Genomic DNA, 15,319 nt, shown 5'->3' on the forward strand with positions numbered 1-15,319 from the left:
GCTCTGGGCCTGGGCAACAGAGGAGACCTGGGACAGGGAGTGGGTCTGAGACGGCCGGTGAGCCTCTGTGGAAACAAATGGTAAAGTACATGTTTCCTGACACAAGCCACATTTGGCTGCACCGAAGCAGCCTGACCATGATAAAAATATCTGCTGCTCCCACCACGTGGGCCTGGGTGCCTCTGGGAGGCTGGGTGCTGAGTCAGCGTACCTGGCACTGCATGAGTGACTGTCGTAAGCCCCCTCTCCAGCTGTCCACTGCGCCCTGTGCCGCTTCCCAGAGCAGGCTCAGCTGGCGGAGTCTACTTTGGAGCTCTGTGGATTCCGGGCTCTCGGTTTGCAGAAATTCCTTGCTGCTCACGTTGACAGAGACCACTAATGCCTTGTAGGTGTCAAAGGCTTTCAATATCTCCTATCACAGAGAGAAAAGATGAGGTTAGGAGCTCTGAAAGTAGGGAGGAGGGGCTCATTTTGAACCTCAGTAGGGTACAAATTTTCCACACTCTTCCAAGCTGCAGCCACAGAAATGAGAGTGACCTCGCCTGTGACTGGCTGGGGAAGTATCAGGGGAGGGAGCTGCCTTAAGGTCCGTGAACTTGGCCAACAGGGCCCCAAAGCAGAGGCCTGCTGGAGGGAGGAGACCCTGCTGACCTCTACAGGCCCTGCTCTGCAACTGGCTAATGCTTCTGGACCAGACTAAAGGTCTTCCAGATAAAGTATATGTGGTTATCCTGCATTTGCTCCTAGATATCCCAGAAATATTAATTCCTAATATGTTAACACACATAGCAAAATAAAAGTACAAATATGAGGGTATCTGAATCCCCCAAAATCCCTGCCCTGGGTCTCAGGAGCTCAGGCTAATGCTCAGGGCACCCTTAAAGTGCAGGGCTCCAACTGTCCCTTTGTAGCTCCCTGGGCTAGTTCCAGTGGGGTCAGGACTTACGTAGGTGACACATCCTAACTGCATAAAAGGGTAATGAGATCAGGCCACGGGATTCATCAGTAGATGAGCTGGTCCTTTCCCAAACCCTTTCAAGGAAGGTTCCACCACTAGTTCTTCTTTGCCAACTATGGAACCGAAATGGAAGAGAGTGACCTCTATATACACCATCTGCAAGCTGCGCCTATGCCACTAATACACATGATCTGTTTGTCCAGCATAGCAATGTATTCACATGCACACTCTGAATCCTTCTTCCCCGCCACACCTCTAACTCACCTGCAGTCTCTTCACACTCAGTTCTATTTCCTGGATATCAGAGGGAGGCTTTGCCATCTTTAACATTTCCAGCTCTGCTTCAGTTTTTTTCAGCCAAGTGGTGATGGCGCTGATATCAGAGTTCAGCTGTTGCAAATTTTGTTTTATTTTGAGCTTATTGTGAAGCTCTTGTGCTTGAATCAGCGCCCATCTGTCAAAGGCACCTGGAATTAAAAAATCGCCAATTAAAAAAAGCAACAATGCAACATATTTCTCTGCCTCCAGCTAATTAGGGGTCAGGGTGATTGAAAAAAAAAAAAAAGTAGGGGATTCCCCTGACAGAAGGGTCAGGTTTTGGGAGTTCTCTCTTCTCCTGGAATGTGGAATAGCACATGATCTGAGGCCTACACTCCCAGAGGCTGGAATGAAGTGGAGGTCTATGTGCTACAGTTTCAAGCTCAACAGTTCAGTTCATGCTGAATCTTTTCAGTTTTCTCCTTTGGTCCACAAATGACCAGGTCGATGCTGTCAGCTTTAGATTTAGTTGAGTAATTACTTTTATAATTACTGGGCTGGTTAAATGAAGAGACACTTGAGACAACACTGATCATCCTCCTCACGTCTGATCTTTACATACAAGTGTAGAAAGTGAAAACCTGCACTTCCTCTGGAGGCTTATTTTACCAGTATTTAAAGAATAGTTTTCAAATTACACTGAACAGCCTAGGAATTTGTTCATGAATGCCAGTCGCTGATTTAAAAATAACATTGGCTGTTGCAGGGTAAGTCCCCCAGTTTTGGCAAATCATATAGTTGGTTAATATCTAATGAATGTTCTGTTAAGCAAGGAGTTAAATACCATACTCTGGCTCTCTGGACAACTGCCAGGTATAGGCAGTACCTGACTGCTGCCCTGTGATACCGGCCAGTCTCCCATCTTCCTGCTGTGGACTGCCATTCAAGACTTGCGGGCCTTCTTTGCCACCATCCGTGCCTGGCGGTAATAGCAGCTTTCCCTAGAATAAGCCAGTTTTTAAGTTACCATCTGTAGATATTAAGGATATCTGAAGAACAACTAGATTCATATTAACAGTGAAGAAATGAGACGGGCCCCTTTCCTTTGACGGTATCTTGCTAGGAATATTGACGGCGTCTTGCTAGGAATACAGTGGTGCTTTAGTGCCTAGGTAGCATTTATATGCTGGCAAAGCTAATGGCAGAAATAAAGCCTCAGCTAAGGCCCAGGGAGAGGGAAGCAGATGAGATGTCAGTGATGGGAAGAAAATGGGCTGTTTTAATTGGCATGCTTCCAATCACCCCTCAAATGAACCATGCGAAACAAATGAGAACAATGTGTTGAGCTTACCAGACTGTTACTGTGTTAGCACTTTTACATTTTCACAGTGTTTTACAGAATTTTAGTTATCCCTGTCACTCTGTAGAGGGGGTTGGCATCATTATCACTGAGAATCAGAAATGCACACAGGATGAATCTGCCTCCCAGGGGCATTGGTTACCAAGTGTTTATCTTCCACTACACATACTGACTTTTCTGTTATCACACAGCCGATTGGGCTGTTACCTAGAGCCTCTCCAAAAATAAATGTATCCCTTTTTAGAAAAGTCCTGCTTTCTTTGGATTGTGTCTGTATGGCCTATTTGTGCAGAATGAAAATAATAAAAAAACCTTCAGATTTGTGGTGATACATCTGGCTTCAGACACAACAAAAGGGTTGAGCTTTCGAAACCGGCCAGGTGAGGAACACAGGCGTAATCACAGGAAGGGATAGCCAAGCCACATGAGCCACGGATGTAAAGCAGAGGTCAGGGACTGCGGTTGTTCCCCCGTCTTATTATTGCTTTTAGAAATGACACCTGCTTGTTAAGTAAGAGGAAGTGTTTCTGAATTGGACACAAACAGCCCATTATCAACTGACTTGGATTTGACCATGCAAAGGCAGAGTCTTCTCCAATGATGTAACAATATTCTCTCCTTAATTTCTCTCGCTGCAGCCCTAGGCTGCCCTCCCAGGAGCTGTCTAGCCAGAGCATGCCAAGAACTCAAGTCAGCTGAGGCAAATGTAACTAAGAAGAAACAGCCACTGCTATAAACAACAAACCAATTCAGCAGTAGTAATCATGACCATTACTTCTGAGGACCTTTTTTTACCTTTACACACAATAATCTTAACAACAATTAGGTGAAATAGCTTTAGCCTCCGGTGAGAAAGGCTTTCAGAGGCAAGGCAAAGTGCCTCAGGTACAATGGCAATGGATTGGCGGGGCTAGGAATCAAATCCGTGTCCACTGTAGCACACCATCAAATCTGAATATGAAGTTATGATTTTTTGGAATAGGATGTATGGTCAAAAGGTTAACATAACAAAGGCTTGAAGGCCGGATGCACTGGCCCATGCCTGTAATCCCAGCGCTTTGGGAGGCTGAGGCAGGTGGATCACTTGAGGTCACGAGTTCGAGACCAGCCTGGCCAACATGGTGAAATTCCATCTCTACTAAAAATACAAAAATTAGCCAGGCATGGTGGTGCACACCTGTAATCCCAGCTACTTGGGAGGCTGAGGCAGGAAAATCTCTTGAACCCAGGAGGCGGAGGTTACAGTGAGCCAAGATAGTGCCAGTGCACTCCAGTCTGGGTGACAGAATGAGACTCTGTCTCAACAAAAACAAAAACAAAACAGACAACAAAAAGACAAAGCCTTGAGAGCTCAGGAGAGGTCAGGAAAGCCAGCACCTTGCTTGCTCACTATTTACACAGACACCTGACTCGACAGTAATAATGACTGTTACACCACACCAACATACACGAAGATTGTTTTTGGCCAGAAAGCTCTCTCTAAATCTAATCGGTTTTGCCAGGGTTCTAACGAAGTGTGGACAGCTCGACAGAGATACGGTCACCATAAGAAAACCAACTCGAAATATGCCTGGGGAGTGAACACACGCAGTTTACACCAAAATGTATCTTGCAAATGTAACTATGACTCACACACATAGCTGTACTCCCAGTGGAGCTAAGACTTACATAGGGTGGTTTATAAGGGGTGCTGGACGCGGGGGGAACAGGTGGAACATTCCTGTCCCCTTCCATTTGCTTGTAGTGATGCTTGGGACAGGAAGGGCTGTCGGGAACACGCCACGAGTGGCCATCCGAAATGGATTTACCTGAAACGAAAGATAGTAAGCGATAGTCCATTCTCTCCAACCGAACAGGTCACAGGTGACATGGCATCAGGTTACAGTATGAAAATGAGTTCTGCAGCTTTCCTTGCAAAGCATGCATATTTGCAAAATGTCAGTATGTCCCAGAAGAGAATGAGATGAGAATCATGCAACTCAGCAACATTGTGCCTTCACTAGATGGGTACACAATGGAGCACGACCAACATGATTTGCTGTGGGATGAGTGGCGTTTTGGAGCCAGGGTCTCGCATGGTAGGGACATTGAGCAGCAAGGTCGGGTCTGGGAACCAAGAGGGCAGAAGGCCTCTCAGGAGTGAGGGGAAGAGTGAATGTCAGGATGGACTTGGGAACCAAAAGGCTCCTCAGGGCTCTCCATGACCCACCATGGCAGATGGGGATGGGGCTAAGGATGAAGATTAGAGCTGCAAATCAAGGAAAGGAAGGTTTTATTCCTCCTGTGGCAAATCATCAGCACCTTTACCCCCCAACCCCCAACCCACCCCTTTCCACCAGGGGATCCCAGTAAAGCAAGGAAACAGTTCCAAACCAAGCCACCATGAAGAAAGCTTGGCCCATGCCAAAGGACTTCAGTTAGATGCAGAAAAAAATCATCAAAAAAGGCACCACGAAAAATCCCCTCTCCACAGGCCTGAAGGGAGGAGAGGGCTGGCATCGAGACGGCTCTGGCTTGGATGATGGGGTTTTGTAAGGAGCACGCAGTTATGGGTGAGTATGGCAGTGTAAATACACCATGACACAAGGACCAAGGCGCATGGTGTCCACAGAAGGCAGAGGCAGACACGACACGGGAGCGAGGTTGAGGATGCAGTGTGCCCACAGGATGCTGCCATGTTGAGACATGCATGGGCGGGGGCCTACCAGAAGACGCTTTCAAAGTTTTTGTGGTCATTTTAAGATATGCCTCAGGATTTTCAGGGATTTCTACATCTGAAAAAGAACAATGTCATTTGCCTCACTGGAGGTGCCTGAAGATTAATGACCAAGTATTAAAGTCAACACACAGTGGAAACATTGTCAGCTGAGAGGAGAAAACTATCCTTTATTTTTTTAATTAAAAGGATTTTGAAAACCAGAAAGTTTTTTTTTTTTTCCAGCCAACTCCTGACTGTCCAAAGCAGGACACTGGGTATCAAAGGGAGAAGCTCAGCCTGCTGACACTGAGACACTCAACCGAAAGGGAGGGTAGGCACAGTGGCTCATGCCTGCAATCTCAGCACTTTGGGAGGCTGAGATGGGAGGACTTATTGAGCCCAGGTGTTCAAGACCAACTCTGGCAACATAGCAAGACCTTGTCTTTACAAAACATTTAAAAACTAGCTGGGTGTGGTGGCGTGTACCTATAGTCCCAGCTACTCAGGAGGCTGAGGTGGGATGATTGCTTGAGCCCTGGAGGTTGAGACTGCAATGAGCCGTGGTCGTACCACTGTACCTTAGCCTGGGTGACAGTGTGAGACCCTGTACCCAAGAATAAAATAAAATAAAATAAAAAATAAAAAAAATCACTGATGAGTCTCCCAGACAGCCAGAGCCATCACTGAGTAACCTTGGTGTCTGATTGTGAATTTCATTTTTTTCCCCTTTCATTCCACCTGTGATGAGAGTGGTCAATTCTCAGGTAGTTAGAGATGGGCAGGATAGAACACAGGAAACCACAGAAGTCAGGGTTGGCTACAAGCTGGACTCTTGGTCATCGAGAGCTGGCCGTGTTGTTAAGGGCTAAAAACACAGCCAAACAGGTCACTTTCCAGGGCGCTGGGAACCCAGCTGTTACCTGACAGTGCGCTGTAGTATGGACCCTCCTCGTCCTCTTCATGAGAGGAGGAGCCCCCCACGTCGCCTGTGTGGTCCCACTCCAAGGGGATGGAGTCCACGCTGACAGGGGTCTCGCAGCCAGACCGCTCGTGTCCCGGGGCCACTAGATGACACAGGGACTGAGGAGATGACGGTTCCTCGCTCTCTCCCCTTTTACGCCAAGAATCAGTCTGGATCTCTCTGGGATCTTCCATGTCCGTTTCATTCTCAGAGGCCTCCTTTTCATCTTCCAAACCCTAAACCAAAGTATCCAGTTGTTAGAATTAATCAACTCATAGGCTTCTACAATTAGAAGAGCATGACAAGTCTGCCTGTCCAGCAGTTTCCAAAAATAACTGCCAGTAGTATTTGTAAGGCAGTTTTAAAAAGATCAGGTTTCCAGGTCCTGTTTCTGGTTATTCCAGTTTAGACAATCTGGAGTGGGGCCTAGAATCTGTATTTTCCCAAACCTCCAGCTCTTTTTTCTTAGGAAAAAAAAAGTTGAAGTTTGATAATCTAAGTTAAACAACTTTATCTAGGAGATAAGGAAATGGTGGCCAAAGTTTCATTGATGGTTACTGGCAGGTTCCTCCAAGAATCAGAGCATTTTTGAAAAGGACATTTGAATGTTCTGGGTAAGACTCAAACTTCAAGAACCGTATGCACCAGGTTTTCTTATTCGCCAACTTAATTGCTCAGTGTCTATATTCTATTCTGCTTGTGTCATAATGTCTCTTTCAGTCTAAGAAAAACAACTCTAAGTGGCTGCACTTAATAATGAGAAATTGTAGGGTAATTTTTGAGGCTATGTCTGATGAAATAACTACATATGAATGAGGTCAGTTGGAGACACACACAAAAAAAGAGTGGCCAGTTGTATCGGTCAATGGTTGTCATTCAAGCTTCAGACACACAAAGGCAGTAAACTTTTAGCAGTGGCCTGAACTCCACCTGAACTTCCCAAAAGGGCCTTTCGTCTGGGGAAACATCAAAGTTGCTTTTGAAACTTGTGTTTTCTCTTCCAAGGTGAGAACAAAGCATCAGAAAGGCACAAATACTAAAAGCTTCCAGTCACTAAGAAACAGGGAAGGGCAAACACATTCCCAAGTTACTAATGTAATAAAAGCCAGAAGAGGTCTTCAGGAATTCTAGGGGTAGTGACGCCTGCCAGACAAGCCTGGCCCTGAGGAATACTTAAAACCGCCTCGCAGAGCATGCGCCTCAGAAGTGCCATGCTTTCCCCTGGGGAATGGGAACCTGTGAGTTATTGTGGCTCTATATTAATAAAAGTGGAGATTAAAATGTTTCGATATAGGCTTTTCTTTTCAACCAAAAAATAAACCATAATTAACCATTATAAGATAGGTCTCCTAATTCTTTAAAAATTCGGTCTCACGTAAACTCTGAGGAGCAGCCCAGGTGCCGTTTCTAGGCGGCAGTGCCCGTACCGGAGTGCAGGAGGTGAGCCGCCGGTGGAACCGGGAGACCCTTCCGAACACCTCCTGGCAGTAGCGGTGGAGCTCCTCCAGCTCATCCTCAATCAGCACGGCATCCAGGGGCTCGCTCTTTTGAATCAGCTGCTCCCCAAACACAATGAGCTGATCAATCTTGTTGGTATTTAATGTAATTTCCTGTTGGAAGCCCTGTTGAGAGAAAAGAAAGAAAGGATTTCAAAGAAAGTTCCCCTGAGCTTCCAGTGCCTGTTTCTTCTAACGGGGCCATAGAAAAGCATCCAAATGTCAATATTTTGTTCCTTCACCTAGTACTCTAGCTTTAGTTTTTAACCAAGTGACAATGACACTGTAGGAATTTAAAATGATTGTCCATATTACCCCTCCTTATGGGCACTGGTTTTTCCAATTAAAATAATTCTAAAAGTTTGACACGGGTAGACATTTACCGTTATTGGGTGTGAGAGAAAGACCTTGCCATGGTAAAACTTGGTGGGAACAGAACATTTCCCATAATAAGCCACGAATGGGCATTTGCGTTTGCTGACACAATAATATTCACTGGTGCCATTATGCTAGGGAAGGCAAATTTCCATTTCTCAACCTCTTCCAAAATCTAGCCAAGGAGAGAATTACAGTGAGATTAGCCTGTCATGCAGATATCAGAAATAATGGGAGAGTGGACCTGTTCTTGGCCCCACTGGTGACACCAATACTCCTGGACCGTAAAGAACAATGTCCTTGCACGTGATAATCTGGTAGTACACAGGTGGGATGTAGCCTGGCTGCTTTAAGAATTCTGAAATTGGCTCCCAAGAGTATCGGGTGGAATTTGCACTGGGCCAGCTCTCCCCCGCAAAGATGTGTTCGTTTGAGAAGAGGTAGGGAAGCGGCCCTCACATTCAGCTGGCGCATCTTGTCATCAGCGTCGCTCTCTGAGAAGTGCTCCACGTTGGTCAGCTGCAGGTCCATCTCTGTGAGCCACACCAGAATGCTCTCCCTGGTGCCCTCAAATTCTTCCCTCTGGTTGGTGAAATGCTGCAGAAGCAGGGAGGAAATCACGTTTGTACTGACCACAGAACTAGAGTTCAGACAGACAGCAAGGTCACCTTCGGCCACAAGAAAAGGGTACCCAGAATATTCAGGGAGAAATCTGCCTCTCGGATACCCAGAAAGCCCCAGAAGCACTGTGTTCAGAAGACTGGGGTCTGGTCCTGGTTCTATGATACCCAACAAGACCCCTGAACTTCTCTGAGCCCCAGCGTCTACGCTGGCAAGTCGGGGAGAGAGTGGGAATGTTGATTATGGTCTCCAAGGTCCTTAAGCGTTTGAAATTCTAAAATTATCCAGTCCAAATCAGTGATTTTCCTCTGTCCTTTGAAGAGCCCTCTGAGGGGCCAGGCCAGGCCTTCTGCCTGTTTCACGCATTAGCCTTTGGCAGCTTTTGCTTGACAAGGATTTAGTAGTTTCAAGATGGAAAAGCCCTGATCTCAGGATTGAGGCCAGCCTGGTGCCCCTTTCTGCCCTCACTGATAGAATTCTGAATGTGTTCTCCCAGAGAAAGAAGACCCAGAGCAGATTTATCATCTCCAATTAAGGATACCTCTCAGGTTATCACTTCACAGATAGGCAGCTGATGTTCAGATTGGTAGAGCTTCAGTGCCAGACGAAGGCAGATTAGCCACAGCCAGATCGGCAGGAGATAATTAATGCATGGTGGCTCACACCTGCAATCCTAGCACTTTGAGAGGCCAAGGTGGAAGATTACTTGAGCCCAGGAGTTTGAAACCAGCCTGGGCAACACAGTGAGATCCCCATTTCCACAAAAATTAAAATCAGCCAGGCACGGTGATGCATGCCGGTAATCCTAGTTACTCAGGAGACTGAGGCAGGAGGATCCCTTGAGCCTAGGAGTTTGAGGCTGCAGTGAGCTATGATCTCAGCACTGTACTCCAGCCTGGGAAACAGAGTGAGACCTTGTCAAGAAAGAAGAGGGCCAGGCGCGGTGGCTCACGCCTGTAATCCCAGCACTTTGGGAGGCCGAGACGGGCGGATCACGAGGTCAGGAGATCGAGACCATCCTGGCCAACACGGTGAAACCCCGTCTCTACTAAAAAATACAAAAACTAGCCGGGCGCGGTGGCGGATGCCTGTAGTCCCAGCTACTCGGGAGGCTGAGGCAGGAGAATGGCGTGAACTCGGGAGGTGGAGCTTGCAGTGAGCCGAGATTGTGCCACTGCACTCCAGCCCGGGCGACAGAGCGAGACTCCGTCTCAATAAAAAAAAAAAAAAAAAAAAAAAGAAAAGAAAGAAGAAAGAGAAGAGAGAGAGAAAGAAAGAGGGGGAGACAGGAAGGGAGAGAGAGACAGAAAGAAATGCACAGGAGTTGTCTAGGTTACTAGAAAAGCCAATGTCTTCCTGAGAAGAGAGAGGAGAGAGAGAGAGAAAAGAAAGAAAAAAGAAAGGAAAAGAAAGAAAGAAAAGAAAGAAGCCCAGATTCATATCTTTCTAGAATGGGTTCAGCAATGCTCTGCCCTGAGAACAGATGCAGAAATTAAAACTGTGTCCTGTAGCCCCTGCCTGTGACCGTCCTTTCAGTTTATTCCTGGACTCACAGTTCTATACAGCACGTCTTCTGAATGACATTAATCTAAGGTGAGTATTTACCTTCAAAAACCAAACCTTTGTGGGGTCTGAAATTCAGAGAATAATCACAGTCCCCAACCCCCCAGTACAGACAGGGGCTCTTGCATTCATGTGCCTTGTCCATCCTCAGTGCGAGAGCTGGTGGGTCCCAAAAACACAGACAGATGGGCAAAGCGGGGCTCCTTCCAGGGACCCATGTGTTGCCTTTTCCAGACCCAGTGAAGCTGTGCCCTGGACTCTGTGCTAACATGCACACCACCACGGGTTATAGAAGTTGTAAAAAGAGCTGTGTGTTGGTAACACAAATCTCATCAACAGGCCCTGCCTAAGAAGCTCCACATGTAAATCCCCCTTTTAAAAAATGAATGTTGGCAGCTTTGGGCTTTGTATTGGAGGAATGTTAAAACAGCTCAGGCCTGAAGTGAAACCTTCGATCTGCTGCTTTGTGTGTGACAAGCCTGCCATTGCACATCGCACGTTACGTCTCCCTGAAAATCTACACCCGAGCCAGGCGCGGGGGAGCTCACCCTGAGTCTCCGCAGGATGGCCGTGACCCGCCTCTGGAGGTTGTCCCAGCGCTGGTTGCCCTCGTGGACCATCTGCTTCAGCCGGCTGGCTGTGTCTGTGCGGTTCTCCCGGGCCAGCCGCCGGTACTGCTTGTTGATGAGCTCCAGCTGAGTGAGCCGCTCGTGAATCTGCCGCTGAAAGGCCTGCATCACACGGGAGGGGTCAGAGCCAAAGTGTGCAGAGTGCCATGACACCCTCCTTCCCTTCCACACCCCAAGCGATCTGCTGCCAGGGGTTCACCCCCAAACTGCAATGGCAGCAGAGGGCCTAATTCACCTATCCTGATGCCAGCTACACAACAGGCTTTCAAGTTCATTGCATAGCAGCTGGCATACATCCGCAATGTCTTGCAAAGCTGTCTCAGCAGCTGGGGGCAGGCTGTGGACTGGGCAGCCCTCACCAGAGGTGAGGAGAAGATGGCCACTTAGAGGAAGTCATTTCAGCAGCTCCCAGGCTCGCTGCAGGCTTGGTTATGATCAGAAGACTGGGATGGAGAAGGCGTTTACCTCAAACCTCTTCAGTTCCTCTTTGGCACTCGTGTACAACACCTCTGAGGAATTTGGGCAGGCCGCCGTCCTCTCGGCCGACTTGAGCCAGTCCTCAAAGCGGGAATAGTCGTCTAAAAACTTCTGCCACAGGCGCCACGTCTCCTCGATTCTGATGGGAGGAAAGCATCTTAACACAACCCATCCCCTGCAAGCCCGTGCTTTTGCCCTTCTTTTATCCCCTGACACCCGCACAGTTTAGTGGGGGAGACCCTGTTACCCCTTCTGGGAAATAACAGGGACGCCACTTCTGGTCTGTGCTCCTCCCGCCTGGGAGTGCCAAGCACCTCAGAGATCCTGCTTCACAGAGGTTAAAAAACCAGGAGACAGGGCTGCCTCCACTACGACCTGGCTAGGTCAACAGAAGCACAGTGGCCAGCTCACAGCCATACCCCACACAGGAGAGCTGGAGAGAGACATTACTCCTGTTACATTTTTCTTGAATAAATCCTTTGACAAGCATTGGGCCTTCTCTGCCAATACCTGGCGCATTTCTAAGTGAAATGAACAGAACAGTTATGGTGAATGAGGTCAGAAGGGTGTACTGAGTGCGGCTGACCATGCTGAAGACATTTGGGGGAGCTTAGTTCTTACTTCATGCGCCGCTCCATGGACATGGCACAAATGTTCCTCCAGCGTCTGTCCAGGCTCCTGGTGGTCTGCTGGATTGAGTCGCACTCAGTCTCATTTGCACAGGCATCCGAGTCGTGCAGTAGAACGTCACAGATATTAAACACAGACTCCACCCCTGCGCTGTGTTGTTCAATATCTCGCTGTAGATCCTGTGATTACAACAGAGTAAGAAACCTCTTGGTGACAGCAGGAGGGTCAGCATCAAAGGACCTCCGTTCCTCCCTCCCTTCTCCCAGCCCAGGGGATACTTCCCTGGGTGGATTTCCACCATGGGCTTGGCAGTACATACGGAATCCCTCTCATCTTTGTGTTACCCTTGTGCTGTCAGCACCTGACACAAAGTTGAAACACTGGAAACATCTAGGACTTGCGCGCTGAACCACACGAGGGGTGGCACAGTGGTGGACGTCGTCCTCTACGCAGACAGGTGGCGCCATTACAGCTGAGAGCCCACTGCCCCACAGACTTTGGGTATGCATGGGATCTACTCCATACCACCCAACCCCAAAGGGCTCCAGTTTAGACTTGGTTTTAGGGAAGTCTTTAGAAACTGAGTCTTCAGTAGGAACTCTCCACCTTTTATGGGCTACTGAACTCTTCAAACACACACCAAATTGTGCATGCAGCAGTGTGCGTGCCCACAGGCTCCCCGTGAACTCATTCAAGGGCTTCATGAGCCCACGGGGGGGAATTCTGGCAGACAGACCTGGCCTCCCCAGCTGATAAAGCCCAGCCAAAGCTGCGGTGGCTTGGGGAGAGGCAGTGTTTCTGGAGTCTTGTCCTTTGATGGTGAAAGTGATGCAATCCCCAATGTGGGAAAAGGAACATTTGTGAAGAGAAAATGTAAGGTCATAGGAAAACCTCTTTACGAATAAACATGGCATTTTTAGTCATCATCAGATAGTAATACTGCTGCACCCCATGGGTGGGCTGCAGGGAGGGAGAGAGATGAGGAACCTCTTTGTTTTGCCATTCTGGAAGAGTTAGGCATCCCTGATGTCCAAATTCTGTGACGAGTGACACGAGACCACATCATTAGTTTTAATATCCAAATTACATTGTGAGAAAGCAAAGACTAAGTTAAATTCCATTTTAATTATTTCATAATATACCAATTTCTGAAATCTACACTACTTTAAGCCACTATTAACTAGACTAAATCCAGTTCCCAGGACTCAACAAATTTCAGTTAATAAGAGGACTATATTATAAATGGTAGCTGTCACCATCTACAGAAAGGCAATATAAGCTTCATTCCAGGTCACTTTGATATTTAAATAATTTGAGATTATTACTATATTACTAGATGGGACCACGATTTTCTTACTTTTTTTTTGAGACAAGGGTCTCACTCTGTCATAGTGGTGCGATCTTGGCTCACGGCAACCTCTGCCTCCCAGGCTCAAGCGATCCTCCCACATCAGCCTCCCAAGTAGCTGGCCACCATACTCAGCAATTTTTTGTATTTTTGGTAGAGATGGGGTTTTGCCATGGTGTCCAGGCTGGCCTCCAACTTCTGAGCTCAAGCAATCCACCCTCCTCAGACTCTCAAAGTGCTGGGATTACAGAGGTGAGCCACCATGCCCAGCCCCTATTCTTACTTTTCTTCATATAAATGTGCAATTCCGATCGTTGTGTGTTTAGGTTGATATGAGGTAATAAAATGCCAACCCGCCAACCGAATTTTTTTTTTTTGAGACGGAGTCTCGCTCTGTCGCCCAGGCTGGAGTGCAGTGGCCGGATCTCAGCTCACTGCAAGCTCTGCCTCCCGGGTTCACGCCATTCTCCTGCCTCAGCCTCCCGAGTAGCTGGGACTACAGGCGCCCGCCAGGTCGCCCGGCTAGTTTTTTGTATTTTTAGTAGAGACGGGGTTTCACCATGTTAGTAGCCAGGATGGTCTTGATCTCCTGACCTCGTGATCCGCCCGTCTCGGCCTCCCAAAGTGCTGGGATTACAGGCTTGAGCCACCGCGCCCGGCCCCGCCAACCGAATTTTAAATCAGGCAGTTCCTAACACTGATCCTGAGTACAAACGACGACCACCAGGTTATATTCAGAAGAGATGTGTTGTCTACTTGGCCACTCTGTGTGCACTGTGAAGAATGTGCAGGGTATTTCTTTAGAGCTCTGCAGTGTGGGTAGAAGGCCTGTTATGCTCGAATGGTGGGAGTCTCCCTGGAGTCAATTTGAGGACTAACTTTAAAGTTATTATGTCTAAATAAAATTCCAGTTTTAAGAACTCTTACCGGTTCATAGCACTGTCATGGGGCCCTTCTAAAATCAGAAGATACATATCCCATTTAAATATTAAAATAATAAATTAGGAACCCTAATACTGGTGTTAAATGAATAATACTCTTCACTTATAACTGAAAAATGCCCATGACCTCATCTGGCTCCGGGTGGGTAAGGTCTAGTTGAAAAGCAGAGAGACGTTCTAGTTTATGGACAATATGAATGCTCTATGTTTTAATAAACTCTGCAATTATCCTACATTATTTATTCAGCTTACATTGAATCAAACGGCTAAAGAAAACTGATTTAATATTTAGTGTAAATGGCCATAAGAAATGAGCTCTACTTGCCGGGCGCGGTGGCTCAAGCCTGTAATCCCAGCACTTTGGGAGGCCAAGACGGGCGGATCACGAGGTCAGGAGATCGAGACCATCCTGGCTAACACGGTGAAACCCCGTCTCTACTAAAAAATACGAAAACTAGCAGGGCGAGGTGGCGCGCGCCTGTAGTCCCAGCTACTCAGGAGGCTGAGGCAGGAGAATGGCGTGAACCCGGGAGACGGAGCTTGCAGTGAGCTGAGATCCGGCCACTGCACTCCAGCCTGGGTGACAGAGCGAGACTCCGTCTCAAAAAAAAAAAAAAAAAAAAAAAAAAGAAATGAGCTCTACAATAATTTCTAAAAGACCATCAACATCTTGGTTTAAAAAAAAGCTCAAACATTTTCAAAACTTTCTCAAAACTTTTCAAAAAACATTTTCGAAATTTTTTTTAAAACCATGTAAAACACCACACAATGGCCTACTAGTTACCTTGTACGATAAAAAATAAAGTGACAGACTACCTTTTAAAATGCAGACCATTTAAGTGCTAGACAAGAACATTTTGCAAACTGAAATAATCCTACCACTAGTATCCACAGAGATGTAAGTCTGCACAAGAATTAGGTCTTAGAAACTGTCCCAATCTAGAGAAAAAGTAGATTTAAGAAACAACATAAAACATTGAGAAAGACTTTTGCTGACAGTTCTA

At 47.2% G+C, this 15,319-nt stretch overlaps 1 protein-coding gene across 14 annotated transcripts in view; it reads right to left on the reverse strand.

The window, feature by feature from the left end:
* SYNE2 (spectrin repeat containing nuclear envelope protein 2) overlaps nt 1-15,319 on the reverse strand; it is a 392,481-nt gene that overhangs the window by 5,891 nt on the left and 371,271 nt on the right. For 7 of the 14 annotated variants that reach the window (XM_030929921.1, XM_030929913.1, XM_030929912.1 and 4 more), the window contains 11 exons: nt 12,018-12,205; nt 11,385-11,535; nt 10,839-11,021; nt 8,566-8,703; nt 7,663-7,857; nt 6,195-6,471; nt 5,282-5,350; nt 4,245-4,384; nt 2,061-2,217; nt 1,223-1,425; nt 212-412 (listed from right to left, as the gene is read on the reverse strand). In XM_030929921.1, coding sequence (XP_030785781.1) covers nt 212-412; nt 1,223-1,425; nt 2,061-2,217; nt 4,245-4,384; nt 5,282-5,350; nt 6,195-6,471; nt 7,663-7,857; nt 8,566-8,703; nt 10,839-11,021; nt 11,385-11,535; nt 12,018-12,205 — 1,902 coding nt within the window. The remainder of the gene's footprint in view (nt 1-211; nt 413-1,222; nt 1,426-2,060; nt 2,218-4,244; nt 4,385-5,281; nt 5,351-6,194; nt 6,472-7,662; nt 7,858-8,565; nt 8,704-10,838; nt 11,022-11,384; nt 11,536-12,017; nt 12,206-15,319) is intronic. The other 7 variants (XM_030929916.1, XM_030929915.1, XM_030929914.1 and 4 more) reach the window with 3 other exon arrangements.

The sequence above is a fragment of the Rhinopithecus roxellana genome, chromosome 5, assembly GCF_007565055.1.
Source record: "Rhinopithecus roxellana isolate Shanxi Qingling chromosome 5, ASM756505v1, whole genome shotgun sequence".
NCBI classification, from domain to species: domain Eukaryota; kingdom Metazoa; phylum Chordata; class Mammalia; order Primates; family Cercopithecidae; genus Rhinopithecus; species Rhinopithecus roxellana.